Genomic DNA, 17,237 nt, shown 5'->3' with positions numbered 1-17,237 from the left:
TGTTTTGGTTTGGTTTTTTGCTTTTTAAAATTGGTATGATTTAACATGTAGCAAAGTACATAAATCTTAAGTGGACAGCTTGATGAATTTTTTACTATGTACATACCCATGTAACCACCACCCAGATCAATATTTAGACCATTTCCAGCACCTCAGAAGGTTCTCTGACACCTTCCCCCATCCCCTGCCAGTTGCTAATGTCCCAAAGTAACCACTAGTCTGACCTCTATCATCACAGTTCTTTTTTTGGCCTGTTATTTTAAACTTAAATATAAACGGAATTATAGATTTAATTTTTGTATCTGGCCTTTCAAAATGATGCCATATAATCTACCTTTTAAATCATGCCATCACACATATATTCTCCAAAATTAGTGGAAATCAATTATCCTATTTTTTTTTTAAATATTTTATTTATTTGATGGAGTGAGAGAGCACAAGTAAGCATTGTGGCAGGCAGAGGGAGAGGGAGAAGCAGACTCCTTACTGAGCAGAGACCCAATGTGGCTCGATCCCAGGACCCTGGGATCACGACCAGAGCCAAAGGCAGACATTTAACTGACTGAGACACCCAGGCACCCCAATCATGCCATTTTTAAAGAATAATTTGTTAATAAACCAAAAGAAACTGGTTTATAAATATTTTATGAGTAAGAAAGTCGGTGAGAAATTGATACCAATGAATTAGATTAATCTAATGGTAACCCACCCCAAATGTCACTTAATAAATAAATAAACTGAAAAAAGAAAATGTTGACACTTGAAATTTATACCCACATTTTGTTTTTTTTAATTTATATTTATTTTTAAAAAGGTTTTATTTATTTATTCATGAGAGACACAGGCAGAGAGAAGAGGCTCCATGCAGGGAGCCCGATGTGGGACTCCATCCCGGGACTCCAGGATCACGCCCTGGGCGGAAGGCAGGTGCTAAACCGCTGAGCCACCCAGGGATCCCTTCTGGTGTTTTTTTTTTTTTTTTTTTTTTAAAGATTTTATTTATTCAGGAGAGACAGAGAGAGGGAGACGCAGAGACAGGCAGAGGGAGAAGCAGGCTCCATGCGGGGAGCCCGACGTGGGACTCGATCCCGGGACTCCAGGATCACGCCCTGAGCAGGAGGCAGATGCTTAACTGCTGAGCCACCCAAGGGATCCCCCTTCTGGTGTTTTAATATGTATTTAACTTGTACTTTGATTTGGTTTATTGAAATACTCAATAAATATTTGGGGAGGGTGTACTCTGTGAAGTTCTGTAGACAACTCCTAGGGACACAAAGATGAGTAAGACAGTTCCTGCCACGGAGGGGCCTACTGTCTAAAGGAGGGAAACAGTATGTATATATGGTGGGGAAAGGTTTTGGCATCAGACTAACCCTGGTTCAAAATGTCAGTTTTGCTACTTACTGGCTGTATGACTTTGGTTCAGTTGTTTAACCTTCTTGAGCCTTGTTTCTTCATCTATAAAATGAAAGTATTAATGCTCACTTTTCATGGCTGTTTAAGAATCTAAAAACAGGGTAGCCGGGGTGGCTCAGAGGTTTAGCGCCGCCTTCAGCCCGCAGCATGATCCTGGAGATCTGGGATCCAGTCCCACGTCGAGCCCCCTGCATAGAGCCTCTGCTTCTCCCTCTGGCTGTGTCTCTGCCTCTCTCTCTCTGTCTCTTATGAATAAATAAATAAAATCTTAAAAAAAAAAAGAATCTAAAAACATGCAAATGTCTGGCACATAATAGGTACACAGCAGATAGTGGCTAGTATTGTCTGTTGAGTTATGCACTTTTTCATAGAGTATTTTCTCAAAGGAGATTAAAATCAATTTTTCTAATTTAATAATTTCACTTTGGAGAATTGACTATTGTGCAGCAAGTATAATACGGTCTCATTAACGTAGAACTTTATTTTTGTAACTCAAAGAGGCAATTTTATAAAGTAGTTAAGAACATGGACTCTGAGACAAACAGATCTAGATTTCAATCATCTTTGTCACCTGTGAGCTGTGCCATTTGGCAAAGTCTTAGTTTTCTTTAAATTGCTTCACCCTTTGAGTTCAGTTTTATCTGTAAAACTGGATGAGCACGCAACTTTTTCAAAGGATTGACAAACTGATTAGCACAGTGTCTGGTACATAGGAAGCAGCTGATAGATGTTATTAAAAGTGATGTCTGGAAGTCTGCTGACCAAAATGATTTTCTCTAGATCGTGGAATTTCAGCAGATATTTATTTTGCTTGTTATACTCTTGTGTGTGTGTGTGTGTGTGTGTGTGTGTGTGTTTTACCCTAAGCACATGAAATTTTTATAAAAGCTATAATAAAGTTTTAATAAAATATACCTTCTGAATTCAAGAGTTCTGGTTTCATCTTTCCAGTACCACATCCCCAATTGTAATCCAAATTGAATTGCTGTAAATGAAATGATTGCAGCAATATTAAAAATTCAATTTACAATACACATGTCACAATGAACTTTTAACAATTCCCACTTGTTGCTCTTTATTCAATAAAGATGTAGAATCTTCAAGTGTTGTGGAGGTTTTTTGTTTTAATCGTAGCCAGGATTTTATCCCTTTTGTATTCAAGTGCAGTTTCAGTAGAAAAGAGGGAAAAGAGGGAGGGAGGGAGGAAGGAAGAAAAGGAAGGGAAGGAAGGAAACTTCACTTAGCCGGCACCACTATATCAAGACTCATCAGAACAATTTACTCATGAATTGGGACTCAGACCACAATAAACTGAGGCTCAGGGCAGCCTCCGCGGAGAAAAGGAGTGAAGACATTCAAAACCAGGGAGCCCGCCCGGCCACCGCCTCCCTTCCAGGGGAAGTAGGCGAGGAACAAGCTTACCTTGTCAACGACGGTAACAACCCACCAGCCCTTCCTTTCCGGGGTCGCGCCTGGGGCAGGACAGCTGCCTGCGCAGGAGGGCTATTTATTTTGCAACCAATCAATTAGAGGTGCTGAGGTGGAATTTCCAGAACTTCCAAATATCTGGGTAGGGAACCGGAATTCAATTCTGACCTTGGCCGAGTACACCTCCCTCGCCTGGGTTTTCCTCTTCTCCCCGAGTGCCGCTCGCCCGGGGCTGCGGGCGGGGCTGCGGGCGGGGGGGCGCCCCGGGAGCGGCGGGCCGGGAGGCGGCGGCGGGGCGGGTCAGCCCGGGCCTCGGGGTCGGGGTCAGCCAAGGCTGCACGCACCTCCGGCAGGGAAGCGGTCTGCCCGTCCCACCGCTTCCGACGGGAATACAACTCCGGCACCTGAGGCATGGTCGCTACCGACCGGCCTAATCCGGTGCCCAAGCAACCGCCTGGCGGTGCTGGGCAACCGCGGCCCGAGGGCGCCCGGGGGGCGGGGCGTCTTCCGGGGCGGGCGGCGCGGGCGGCCAGAGGGCAGCGGGGCGGCCCACCCGGTGCGGGAGACGCCTCCGCCCGGCTCCCTTGCCCCGGGCTCGGGGCTCTGCTTTCCGACTACCTGTGCTCTGGTGGCTTCTGGGCTTAGGTATAGTAAAGCTGCCCAGGGGTTCTCTTGGAGTCAATTCTTTTAGGTCCTTCCAACCGTGAAGTAAACCACTGAACTGTTTCTTGTTCTTAATTGAAATAACAAGACTCAGTTTCATAGGGAAGATCCCTTAGTCCTAAATTTTAATGGCACTGAATTTCAAATCCAAGTTGAGATTAGGTCGATGGGGGTGGGAGGCGGCCGGTGGAGGTGTAGGGGAGGATGTGTAAGTGAAGTTTTCATAACTTGGTTCTGCTGCATAACCAGGTGTGTTACCCAGGGCAAGACAACTCTGATCGTCTTGAAGATACCGAAATCAGGGGTTACGAGATTTTTAAAGGAGTAATGTGTCTAAAACACCATCCTTAAGTACTCAAAATTAGCGTTGCTCAAAGCAGACACTTGCTTTGCGTCAATCAGTATTAATTATATTTTTACATTCATGCTTTTCACTTTTCAAATCCTGTCTGTGTCTTCTAATTCCTTCTTGCAACTGACTGGCTGATATTTTTCCTTCCAACACTGATGTCAGCAATGCTAGATAACACATGATTGAAAATGCCTAAATATTCTGCCTTTATCTCCACAGCTTAATTAGGTTAAGAGATGCTCCCTAAATAGTAACTATATTCCCACTGCTGTTCAGATATATGGAAACCCACCTGTACACACTGGCAGTGGCTTTGAGCCTGTGGCCTCAGGACTGGCTTACTACATTTGAGATGACTGATTTAGAATAGGAGTTAAGAATATCCCAGTCACCAAGAATTTTTCACCTAACAAGGTACATAACTTGGGGTGGAGAGAAGACAGGGAGAAATTATGACCTGACACGCCACAAAGGCCTAGAAAGACCAAGAACTCTGGATAGAATCCATTCATCTTACCACCATTGTCAGGAAGACCACACTTCAACTTCCTCAGTTTATCCCAGTGAGTGAAGAAATGTTAATAGAAAACCAAAGATCTTTTATACTGCACCATAGTTTAACTTCAGGCTGTCTAATGAACAAAACTACGGTAAAAGAGTTGAGAACCAAAAACAATGATCTAATGTAAAAGTTACAAGCTATTTCACCTGTGCTAGAGGGACAATATTTATAGGTAAACTTCGAAACCTCTCTAGGGGCAATCTTACGCTTCTGTATTATCGGACCCTAACAAAAAGGGAGTAAAATATTCATTATTTATTTTAAAAGTGACCTATTCATTAAAGATTTTTTACTAGATTTTTTTAATATCAGAATCTCATAACCAAAAATATAAATATAATTTTCTCTTTAAAAAAAATTCATGATGTTATAAAGTAGGGATGGGGCAGCCCGGGTGGCTCAGAGGTTTGGCGTCTGCCTCCACAGACCAGGGTGTGATCCTGGAGACCCAGGATTGAGTCCCACGTCAGACTCCCTGCGTGGAGCCTGCTTCTCCCTCTGCCTGTGTCTCTGCCTCTCTCTCTCTTAAAAAAAAGTAGGGATAAAGCTACTAATTATTAACAATTTTTCTAAAAGATTTTATTTATTCATGAGAGACACACAGAGAGGCAGAGACACAGGCTGCCCTATTAACAGTTTCAAGTGTCCTATGAGACATGATTTTTTTTTTTTTCTAATTAAGAGAAACTTCTCAGGGTCATATAACTACGAGCATATAATATAAAACTAGGTTGCTGGTCTCAGAGTTTAGGTCCAAAACATTAACTGAATATAATGTATGCTTATACTATGAAAAAGTCATAACAGATTTTCAAAGTATTATAATTCTACCTTTTAGAATTTGTAAGAAAATGGCAATGCCAGTATTTGAATTATCAACTTCATTTCTGTTTGCTTATTTCCCCAACCTTCAATTCACAAACAACCCAATCTATACTGAAAAAGTAAAGAGCCAATGGGCTTCTTGATATGTTCTAAGGGAAAGACATTTTAACATTATCATCCTATTAAATTTCAGGAATGCATATACCCTAAAGTATTCTAAGAGCTACCTCTAAGAACCTATAATTTCTCTTTAAGGAATGTATTAATTTTTCTATATCTAATTGTAATGCTTACAGATAACCCTTCAAGGCAGTTTTCTCATTCCTATTTAGACATACACAGAAGCAACTGAATATTCCTGTTGTTTCTCAACCTAAACATATATATTGTCTTAGCAGTTGACTTGTGATGTATGGATTTGAGATTCTTGAAAACTTCAATTCCAGTGTTCAAAAGCAAGGGGAACATGCCTCACAGCACAACTTTTATAAACTACATTCAATTTGTAGGATAAAGAAATTCTCATGAAGTCTCCTTGACAGGTGATACACTATCCTATTATGCATGCTAAATTTAAAGATGTGAACTGCATTAATAGCTCCTCATGAACAAATGTTATTGAATTATCACTATATACATCAAACTAATACCATAAAAATTTTAGAGTAAGCTTGTTTTGAAATTTCATGCATCTCAAATACTATGAAACAATCTGTTAGGTCTTATTTTGACAGGTGTTTAGATTTATTGTCTCAAAACAGGGACAACTATATTGACATTCAAGGTAAGAATTGCCCATTCTGAGAATTGTTCTTTTTTAATCCCTTAGCATTCTATATATGTTACATTAGCTTTAGTCCAGACCACTAGTCCCTAATATAGCACTACTTTCACGTTCAAGTGATGCTGATTATTCCTTAGGCTGTAATTTAGTCTCATCCTAGTATCAAGTACTTTTTCCATTGTCATTTGACTATGTCTGATCTAACATCTGCTAAGGAGTTCCCAGGAGTTATCCGATTACCAGTTTCAACTGATCCTTGGAAACATTGAGTGGCTACTTTGGTGGCTTTACCTTCGTAATATTCAGATCTAGATAAATTTGAGAAGACAAAATTAAATTAAAAACACTCAAGAGGGTGAGGAATCTTACAAATTACTTTTCAGAATAATATTAAATGGAGTATCTACATAGATTGATATTGTTACAGCAAGTTACTTACCAGAGGCCAGGCCATACGATGGTCATTTTTCTGATACTTTTGAAACTAATCTCTTCTAAACAAAGGTCTAAAATGAATCATACTAATACCAAATTGCACTTACAGAAAAATTCCATTGCATTTTGAAGTCAGAGCAAGGGATAAATGCTTTCAACAAATAAAAGACTAGTAAAAGTTTACTTAGAATGAGCATTATCTTAGTAAAAATTCATGTTAAACATCACTCTAAAGCTAGTATTCACCTGATTCTGTTAATACTAAGGTAGTTTGCCAAGTATTTATGTAATGCTATGTGTAGTTAAACCCCCTTAATGCCTCTTTGCTGAAAACTTTCCACCAATGTGGCACCAGCATGGAAAAACCTGAGTTATCTTCAGCTTTTCAGAGTGTAAAGAGAAATGACCTTAAATTTTTTTTAAGTTTATTTTGAAATAATTTCAAAATTGCCTTTTTATCTTACTCCCACCCACCCAAATGACTCTCCTTAAAAAATAAAAATAAAATAAAAAACAGCTCATGACCAGAGTCATTACAAAGCTCAATATTTTTAGGCTAATTTGTTCTTTAGTTTTTATATTATTAAAAAATTAGTCTTCCTGGTATGGTACAGAAGGGTCCACTACTAAAAATATAGCTCCTATAGTGCACTGTTATCTTATGAACAACATGAAGCAAATCTACATCACTTAAAAGAGATTCCAAAGTCTGTATGTGGTGAAAACATTACATTATGCATTTCCCAATCAGCTTTTCTGAATTTCTCCCAAGTTTCCTTTAAAGAGAATAAATCAGAACAAAACAGAAGTGTCATTCCACTATAAATATGAACCCCCTTCTCCTAAGGATGCAGACTTTAAAGCTTAAGCTCAGGACAGTGGATCCCAGAGTTGCAACATTCTTATCTTAACAATCTTAAATCAGATTTATAGGAAAATGAACAAGTGGTATATTACAAAATACAGGACCATCTTTCAGTTTTGTCTTTTAGAAAAGAAAATCTGGGATGCCTGGGTGGCATAGTCGGTTAAGCAGCTGATCCTTGGTTTTCGGCTCAGGTCTGATATCTCAGGGTGATGAGAGGGAGCCCCACACCACACATTGGGCTCTGTGCTCAACACAGTCTTCTTGGGTTTCTCTCTCCCTCTACCCCTCCCCCCAAAATAAATAAATCTTTTTTAATCAATCTTTAAAACAAATATTTAAAAAATGAAAATTAAAAAAAAATCTATTCTAGTGATTTAAGGCAAGTATTGCAAAAGCATTATGATTCTCAAATAAGAAAAAAATTATCTCCCTCTATCCCCCAAGTAATTGCAACTGTTGAAAACCTGTCCTTATGGAATTTGGATAAGCTCAGAAATTAAGTCATGAAAAATAAAGTTAAAACAAGTTTGACTAAATTGGACTCTTAATATTAAGTAGCTTTAAAGTTTGCCCTGCTAGCTTTTGTTTCAGGCACCCGCATGCCACAAAAAAAGCAATTTGTTTCATACGATGTCAGGCTATTATCAGAAGACAATTCTTACCCCACCTTTGTTAGTTTACAGAAAAGAATCAATCTATACTTAACCCCAGAATATAGCTTGTATTTTACTGGAATATTCAGGTGTATTTTCACTTGAAAACTTAAACCAAGCCTTAGGTACACTGGCAGATGTCTGGTTTCTTTATTAAAAGGAGGGGGAAAGTTGACCCAGATCTTGTCCCTTTAAAGATTTGTTTGTTTATTTATTTATTTATTTATTATTTTATTCATGAGAGAGGCAGAGACACAGGCAGAGGGAGAAGCAGGCTCCATGCAGAGAGCCTGATGTGGGACTCAATCCAGATACTCCAGGATCACGCCCTGGGCCAAGGGCAGGCACTAAACTGCTGAACCACCTTCATCTTGTCCCTTTAAAAGTTGTCAGTAATTCAAAGCAGGAATCCCATCTGAGAATTAGACAAGACTGAGTTACATTTCATCTTAGTAAAGACCAAGAGGGGTAAAACAGTGAGAAGGAAAAACTGAAAACTCGAAGACTAATTTTGAGATAAATTTCAGCTTTACTTTAAATTTGTATTTATGCATTTGTTTGCAAAAAGTATACCTGTCCTTAACATCACTGCAATGTTCATTTTAAAGAGGTACATAAAAATAAACAATTCAAGCTTCTCTATATTTTATTGTAACCAAGCTTCCACAGAACTTTCGTGCAAACTTCAGGTTTTCCATCTCAAACAAACCTCCATGCACAAACTAAGCTACGCAAAAATGCTCAAGTCAGCAAACACCCAAAATGCATTAAAGAGAAACCTCAAATAATGGTTTTAAACTCAAACTTTAGAACTAACCTTTTATAATTAAACTAAGTTGTTGCACCCTTCCTTTCATATGCATACACCTAGCTAAAGACTTCCAACAACAGATCTCATACTTGGCACCAAGGCATTTCAAAAAAAGAAAAAAAAAAAAAAACACACACACACAAAAGAAAAGAGAGAAAGGAAAAGAGGTTTACGCTGACTCGAGTGCAAGCTTAGTCCACTTCCTCGATGGTCGGTCCCCCGGAGGCTCCAGAACCGCCGCCGCCGCCGCCAGGGCCGCCTTGGTAAAGTTTGCTGATGATGGGGTTGCACACTCTTTCAAGCTCTTTCTGCTTGTGTTCATACTCGTCTTTCTCTGCCATCTGGTTTCGGTCGAGCCAGTTGATCACCTCCTGACACTTGTCGAGGATCTTGTTTTTGTCCTGCTCGCTAATCTTGCCCCTGAGTTTCTCGTCTTCCACCGTCTGCTTGATGTTGTAGGTATAGGACTCCACCGCGTTTTTGGCGGCGACCCGGTCGCGATTGGCTTCATCTTCCGACTTGTACCGCTCGGCCTCCTGCACCATCCGGTCAATGTCGTCCTTGCTTAGACGACCCTTGTCGTTGGTAATGGTAATTTTGTTTTCTTTACCGGTGCTCTTGTCGGCGGCGGTGACGTTGAGGATGCCGTTGGCGTCGATGTCGAAGGTGACCTCGATCTGGGGGACCCCGCGGGGAGCCGGGGGAATCCCGGTCAGGTCGAACTTGCCCAGCAGGTTATTGTCCTTGGTCATGGCCCGCTCGCCCTCGTACACCTGCACCAGCACGCTGCTCTGGTTGTCTGAGTAGGTGGTGAAGGTCTGCGTTTGCTTGGTCGGGATCGTGGTGTTCCTCTTGATGAGTGGGGTCATGACGCCGCCAGCCGTCTCAATGCCCAACGACAAGGGGGTCACGTCGAGCAGCAGCAGGTCCTGCACGTTCTCCGACTTGTCCCCGATGAGGATGGCCGCCTGCACCGCGGCTCCGTAGGCCACCGCCTCGTCGGGGTTGATGCTCTTGTTCAGCTCCTTGCCGTTGAAGAAATCCTGTAACAGCTTCTGGATCTTGGGGATGCGGGTGGAGCCGCCCACCAGCACGATCTCCTGGATCTGGCCCTTGTCCAGCTTGGCGTCACGCAGCGCCTTCTCCACCGGCTCCAGGGTTCCGCGGAAGAGGTCCGCGTTGAGCTCTTCGAAGCGGGCGCGGGTGATGGACGTGTAGAAGTCCACGCCCTCGTACAGCGAGTCGATCTCGATGCTCGCCTGCGTCGACGAGCTCAAGGTGCGCTTGGCGCGCTCGCAGGCGGTGCGCAGTCGCCGCACTGCGCGCTTGTTGGGCCCAATGTCCTTCTTGTGCTTGCGCTTGAACTCCTCCGCCAGGTGGCTCACCATGCGGTTGTCGAAGTCCTCGCCGCCCAGGTGGGTGTCGCCGGCTGTGGACTTCACCTCGAAGATGCCGTCCTCGATGGTCAGGATGGACACGTCGAAGGTGCCGCCGCCCAGGTCAAAGATGAGCACGTTCTTCTCGCCGCCGGCGCACCCCTTCTTGTCCAGGCCGTAGGCAATGGCCGCGGCGGTCGGCTCGTTGATGATGCGCAGCACGTTGAGGCCGGTGATGGTGCCCGCATCCTTGGTGGCCTGGCGCTGCGAGTCATTGAAGTAAGCCGGGACCGTGATGACCGCGCTCTGCACCTTGCCCCCCAGATAGGCTTCGGCGATCTCCTTCATCTTCGTGAGGACCATGGAGGAGATCTCCTCCGGGAAGAAGGTCTTCATCTCTCCCTTGTACTCCACCTGCACCTTGGGTTTCCCTCCCTCGCTCACCACCCGGAACGGCCAGTGTTTCATGTCCGATTGCACCGTGGCGTCCTCGAACTTCCGCCCGATCAGCCTCTTGGCGTCGAAGATGGTGTTGGTGGGGTTCATGGCCACCTGGTTCTTGGCGGCGTCGCCGATGAGGCGCTCCGTGTCGGTGAAGGCCACGTAGCTGGGGGTGGTGCGGTTGCCCTGGTCGTTGGCGATGATCTCTACTTTGCCGTGTTGGAAGACCCCGACGCACGAGTACGTGGTGCCCAGGTCGATGCCGATAGCCGGGCCGCGGGCAGACATCCTGAGAGCTGGGCAGGCGACGTTAGGCGACAACCCTGGGGCCGGAAAACCTGCGGCGTCAACTAACGGTCGCCTCACGCCAGACACCGCGAGCGCAGACACCGAGTCCCGCTCGGCCCGCTCGGCTCCCGGCTCTTATAAGCCGCCGCGCTGCCGCCTTCTGGAAACTCCCGGAGCCAATCCGCTCCCAGGACCGCCCGCCGCAGGCTTGCCTGGGTCGGACTGACCCGCCCGCAGCCCAACAGACTTCTAGTGGGGTGAGGGGCGGGACCCCGGCCGGTGCACCGAGGCGCGGGGCGGCCGTTATGCTAATGAGGGCCCCCGCGCGTCTCCCGGGGAGCCTCCGACCGCCCAGCCCCGCGCGCCGCGGGGCAGCTTCCGGGCGTTAGGCTCGCGCCCCCTCCGCCAGGTGTAAGCGCTTTTGCTCGCTCTTTGCCTTTCCTGAGGCGGGATTCGTCTACGTCTCCTCGATTGGCAGAGCGCGCAACCAATGAGCAGCGCGGACCTCCCAAGTGGGCGGGGAAGGGGCGGCTGGGCGTGGTACGCGGAGGAGACGCGGAAGGGGAGCCACCTGAGCGGCTGGCGGAGCTGTTAAACCCTGAAAGGCGGTGCAAAGCCGAGTGTCCCAGCTAATGTAGCACGCGGGGGCGGGGCAGTCCTTGCAGAGTTGGCTGCTCCGAGGAAATAGGGCTGGAGCCAGCTTTTTTTTTTTTTTTTTTTTTTTCTTCTTCCTCCCGCGCCCTTCCAACGGCAGCGACCGGGAGTCGGCGTGGTCTGCGCGTGAGGGCCGCTCCCTCCCGGCGGGGGCTTTGAAGTTCCTGGGCCAGGAGGTCGGCCTCCTGGGAGTTTACTTGGCGTGCTTCGCGGCGTCTCTGTGGCTGTGAGCGCTGGATGAAAGCTGAGCCCCGGGGAGCGCGGTTTTCCTGCGCCGCGCGGGCGGCCTGCAACACGGGAGACCCGGGAGCGGCTGCGCGTCGCCCTCCCGGGGTTTCAGCTTCCTGCACCCCGCTCTCCATTTCCCCGCCCGGCCTGCCACTCGAAGCTTCCCGGCTCCGTCTCCCTGCTCGCTCCACTGCTTTTATTTTCCGTTTCGAGCACTTTATTCGCCGCTGGAAAAATCTAGAAGTTCATTAAAACGCGCCGGTCGAAGCCCCGTGAGAACCCCCCAGGCTCACCGCCCCGCACGACCCTGCCCCACCCTGAGCTCGCGCGCGGGTGCGTAGGACCCCAGTAGTGTTTCCTGGCCGAGCTCAGCCGAATGACGTGGTTCTCCTCAGCTGTGCTGAATGGAGCTAAGGGAAAGACACAACCCCTCAGAGTAGGCAGATGAAAAAAGAGCATATAACTCATTCCATTATTATGTTTCAGGGGAAGAGGAGAGTGGATCCGGGAGTACTGTCTGGCACCGGCTGATGGAGGGTAGAAGCAGACCCCTGTGTCCGGACTCCTGAGGGAAAACCACAACAAAACTGCTGTGACAGACACAGCGATGATGCTTCACGTTGTGGGGGAAAGCTGGAGGCATTCATTCAAGGAGCTTTACTAGGTACCTATTATGTTGAGCGTAAAAAGACACATGAGACGGTCAGGTTTTATGAGGTTAAGACTCTAGTAAAAAGATAAAACGTAATTTGAGAGAAGTGCTGTGGGAACACAAAGCCGGGGACCATCCAGTCAGGGGAGGGCCTGTGGGTGAAAGCTTCCTGGAACTGATGGCCCACGTGTGCCAGCCAAGAGGGGAGGAAAGACATTCTGTCTGTGGATGAGGGCAGTGTGTAGTGAGGCACATGCGAGTTCTGTGCAGAAGTTTGGTGTCACCACAAGGAGAAGGACACAAGCAAAAAATAGTCTCTACAGGTGAGCTCTAGGTGTCATGATTCTTTTCCCGAGGCTATGTGAGGGGGAGACCATCTTTTGAAGGAAGCCAGTAACCTATGGCCCATTATCAGACTTGGTGTGAGCCAGCTGGAGAAAAGTTTTTGTGTAAGAAACGCACAAAGCTATCTGTGACCAAAAAAGTAATGTTGACAGAATCCTGTACAATCAAATCAATGAGATTTCTTTTATCTAGTTGTGTATGTCATTTCCATGTCATTTTTAAAAACACATAAAAAAGACATTGTATGTCATTTTTAAAAACACATTTGCTATTAATTTGTTAATCTCATTGGTTAGATAGTGTTGGTTTTAACCACAATTTCCATCTCTTTTTCTATGAGAGAAGTTAAAGAAAAAAATGTTGGACTAGGAAACCTTTTTTTTTTTTTTTTTTTTTTAAGATTTATTTATTTATGATAGACACAGAGAGAGAGAGACAGAGGCGGAGGCAGAGACACACTGGCAGAGGGAAAAGCAGGCTCCATGCCGGGAGCCCAATGCGGGACTCCAGGATTGTGCCCTGGGCCAAAAGCAGGCGCCAAACCGCTGCGCCACCCAGGGATCCCCCTAGGAAACGTTTTAAAAGAAAATTTTAGGGAAACAAAAATAAAACCGAAAAGTTTCTACTAAAGTTGTCTTAACTTGTGAGTACAGATCTTTTGATTTATTCTTGGAAATTTTTACTTTTTATGTTGTTGAAAGGGGAATCCGGAATTAGCAGGCTGGAGAGCAATACAAATTCTTTGTAGAACTGATGATACAGTGTGATTTAGAGACAGGTCTCAGTACAACTGTGAAAGTAGAAAAACAGGGAGAAACTTTCCAGATCTCCTGTATTCAGACCGCCCTCACACATTTACTTCAAGCAAAGCAAGATTGCAAAAAAGCAAACATGTTAGTTCTTAACAACACTAAAATTACAACTTCAGAAGGAAGAGGTATGTATGGTCACTATGTACTAAATGCATACTTATTACAACTAAATTTTGCAGTCTGACCACTACATTCATCTTTAACACTGCTTCCTGAAATCACAATAGCAGTTTTATCTGCATTTTCATTAGTTATATGGTTTTTTTCTGCTTTTTTTACCTAGTAAATTGATGTTTTATAGCTTTTTTTTTTTTTTAAGTAAACTCTACTCTAAACCTGGGGCTTGAACTCAGGAGTTCAAGACTCTTGAACTCTTGAGATCAAGAGTCCCCTGGTTCTCTACTGACTGAACCAGCCAGGTGCCCCTGTATGTATTATACTTTTTTTTTTTTGTATTATACTTTTTTTTTTTAATTTATTTATGATAGTCACACAGAGAGAGAGAGAGGGGCAGAGACATAGGCAGAGGGAGAAGCAGGCTCCATGCACCGGGAGCCTGATGTGGGATTTGATCCCGGGTCTCCAGGATCACGCCCTGGGCCAAAGGCAGGCGCCAAACCGCTGCGCCACCCAGGGATCCCTTTGTATTATACTTTAAATGGCATCTGAGTTTTTCCCAAAAGGACAATGTCTACATTTTGATTTTGTAAGAAATAAACATTTGCAGCCCTAGAACATTGTCATATACTGATCATTCTTGGAATTTTTCTGTTGCTCCTTATTTGTATTGATTTTTTTAAATTTTTTTTTTGATGATTGTGGCTCATAATTCATTGAAAACACAGCTCATCAAAAATGATTAAATTAGCAAATTTATGACCAAATAATATTCATCAATGCCAGCAATGGTGCAGCAAAACAGGTAAATGCTACTGGTGGGAATATAAGTTAGTACAGTCTTTCTGGGCGGCAAAATTTGATCATGCCCTTCATTTAGCATTACTCTTTGTGGGATTCATCCTAAGGAAATAATAGAACATATAGGTATATTATTTATAATAACAGTAATAAAAGGGAAATGGTTTAAATATCTGGCAATAAGAAAATGTATTATATATAAAGTATAATATAATACATTCCTATGATGAATTATGTAACCATAACATCATGTACAAGAATTTTTAATGACACAGGAAAAGTTCCTGGTATAATTAAGTGGACATATAATAATATTAAGGACTTTTGTATCTTATTTGATATGTATAATAATCTTACATATATTAAAATGGATCCAAAAAATGGATTATCTCTAGATGGTAGGATTATCAGTAATTTTTCTAAATTTTATTGGACTTTTACAATGATTTTTATTATTTTTTAATTTTTTTAATTTTTATTTATTTATGATAGTCACACAGAGAGAGGCAGAGACATAGGCAGAGGGAGAAGCAGGCTCCATGCACCTGGAGCCCAATGTGGGATTCGATCCCGGGTCTCCAGGATCACGCCCTGGGCCAAAGGCAGGCGCTAAACCGCTGTGCCACCCAGGGATCCAATTTTTTAAATATTTTATTTATTCATGAGAGACACAGAGAGGCAGAGACGTAGATGAAAAAGCAGGCTCAACCACTGAGCCCCCCAGGCATCCCTACAGTGATTTTTAAAGCTTGACTATTAACATTCAATTGAAACAAAGTTTGCTAATCTACTATTTACATAGAAATTACTACTGATTTTGAACAAGGGAAATCTCTTTGGCAAATTATGAATACTAGGGTGTTTCAGAATATTTTTAAAATCCAAAGACTGAAATTTCCCACAGTCTGGAAAAAATAAGAGCTTTAACATATGTGAAGTCATCTAATTAACCCCCAGCACCCAGAAGAGTACCTGGAACACAGTAGTGATTCACTAGCTCAGTGTTTTATTAAGAGTGGCCTGAGGCACATTATTTAACCAAAAAAATTTTTCCTGTGTCAGAGGAAAATTCTCTACCTCTTGTCTCTCTGTATTAAATAATAATGCAGAGATCAAAGGTTGAAACAAACTCGCATCTGAAAATACTTGTACTAGAGATACAAAGATGAGTAAGATGAAGTCTAAAAACTACATGCCTGGGCAGTCAAGCCTGTCCAAGGAGAATGAGTAAGAATAAATTTTTCCAGAATTACCACGGGAAAAAAACTTATGGATTTTCTGGAATCCTCTCAATTCTTACCCTTTATAAAGGTTGTGGATGATAAAGAAAAACTCTCAATTCCTACAACCTTTATAAAGGTTGTGGATTGACAACAAAAACAAAACAAAAAGGTTGTGGATTGTTTTGAGGAAGTAATGTCCTGAAGAGAAGTGGAGTGAGTAGTAGCAGCCTGTAATTGAGGACCTGTGAGCAAACTGGAGTTGAAGTAGTTATTTAAGATATCTGTAAATCCTGCCATCCTATATTCTTTGGAAGTACCCTGTTCCATGTTCCACACTATTTCCCCAATCACCTGTCAGTACAGGAGAAATTTCACCATCGTTTCTTTTAGTCTTGAAAATCTCAGTCTTTGAAAATTGTAGTTTCAGAGTGGCCTGCAGTAGGACAAGGTATGGAAGGCTAAGACCTGAGCCCAGGAGAGAGGCTTTTCTAGAAGAGAAATGAATCTGTGAAAACAATATTAATTGTGCTTGTCTTTCAGTTTTGTACAGTGCTAACTTTGAGGATAGACTCTTGTGGAACAATCTAACAGATCCAATATGGTTGTAAGTGTTAATACTTACTAAATTCTGGGCAATTACCTCAACTGTCTTTGAGGACTGTACTGAAAGGAAGAGAATACTCTTTGCTGATCACCTGGTAAGGGGGGCAGCATATTAAACTCTTAACTTGAAAATAAGCAAAATGGATTATATTGAGAAGGAAGTTATTTCTCAGAAGAAATTGTTATTTTGAAAATTAACCCTCTGAAAGAATTGCTATATCAGTGGATTTTCTAGTAAATTATTTCTTTTTATATTATAAGGAAACCTAATCAATGTGTTGCCACCTGTGTTTGCCATGAGGTAGTACTTTTCCACTCATTCTATATAAAAGAAATGAGGATTTGGCAATAGGAATTTTAGTTAATTTGTTTTGTGTACTTTTTATTTTTTATTTTTATTTTAATTAATTTATTTTTTAAAGATTTTATTTATTTATTCATGAAAAACACACAGAGAGAGAGGCAGAGACAGAGGCAGAGGGGAAGCAGGCTCCATGCAGGGAGCCCGATGTGGAACTCAATCCAGGACCGCAGGATCATGCCCTGAGCCAAAGGCAGATGCTCAACTACTGAGCCACCCAGGCATCCCTTTGTACACTTAAAAAAATTTTTTTTCTTATTTTAAATAAGTGTGGAGCCCAAGACAGAGGCTTGAACTCAAAACCTGAGATCAAAACCTGAGCTGAGATCAAGAGTTGAATGCTTAACTACTGAATCATCCAGGCGTCCCTGTTTGTGTACTTCTTAAGCTGCTCAGGAACATCAAAATTAACTGTATCAGAAATTTTATTATTTTGGTATTAGAGAATGGAAGGAGTTGATAACTTTTCAGACAAATAATTTTGTAAAAGAGCCAGGTTGAAAAAAATACAGTATAAATAAAAGCAATTATACAGACAG

General features: G+C 43.1%; 2 protein-coding genes and 1 long non-coding RNA gene across 3 annotated transcripts in view; 1 reads left to right on the top strand and 2 right to left on the bottom strand.

Annotated features, from left to right (window-relative positions):
• PPP1R36 (protein phosphatase 1 regulatory subunit 36) overlaps positions 1-3,484 on the bottom strand; it is a 69,319-nt gene extending 65,835 nt beyond the window's left edge. The window contains exons 1-2 of the mRNA XM_025444025.2: positions 3,189-3,484; positions 2,332-2,401 (exon numbers count right to left, since the gene is read on the bottom strand). Of these exons, the coding sequence (XP_025299810.2) occupies positions 2,332-2,375 (44 nt within the window). The 5' untranslated portion in view covers positions 2,376-2,401; positions 3,189-3,484. The remainder of the gene's footprint in view (positions 1-2,331; positions 2,402-3,188) is intronic.
• Positions 3,485-8,495: 5,011 nt separating this feature from the next.
• HSPA2 (heat shock protein family A (Hsp70) member 2) lies at positions 8,496-11,356 on the bottom strand. The gene has a single exon (XM_025443579.3). The coding sequence runs from the start codon at positions 10,900-10,902 to the stop codon at positions 8,989-8,991; it is 1,914 nt and encodes a 637-aa protein (XP_025299364.1). The 5' UTR covers positions 10,903-11,356; the 3' UTR covers positions 8,496-8,988.
• Positions 11,357-12,123: 767 nt separating this feature from the next.
• Positions 12,124-13,421, top strand: LOC125755582 (uncharacterized). Its single transcript, XR_007412377.1, has 2 exons — positions 12,124-12,448; positions 13,182-13,421. It is a non-coding gene; the product is annotated as an uncharacterized LOC125755582 (long non-coding RNA).
• Positions 13,422-17,237: the final 3,816 nt, after the last annotated feature.

Source organism: Canis lupus, chromosome 8, assembly GCF_003254725.2.
Source record: "Canis lupus dingo isolate Sandy chromosome 8, ASM325472v2, whole genome shotgun sequence".
NCBI classification, from domain to species: Eukaryota; Metazoa; Chordata; class Mammalia; order Carnivora; family Canidae; genus Canis; species Canis lupus.
The sequence above is the reverse complement of the archived record's forward strand: the minus strand, read 5'-3'. Positions and strand labels throughout refer to the sequence as shown.

What these genes read in the sequence shown, in the direction of transcription:
- HSPA2 (XM_025443579.3), bottom strand. Translation starts at nt 10,902, where the DNA reads ATGTCTGCCCGCGGCCCGGCTATCGGCATCGACCTGGGCACCACGTAC.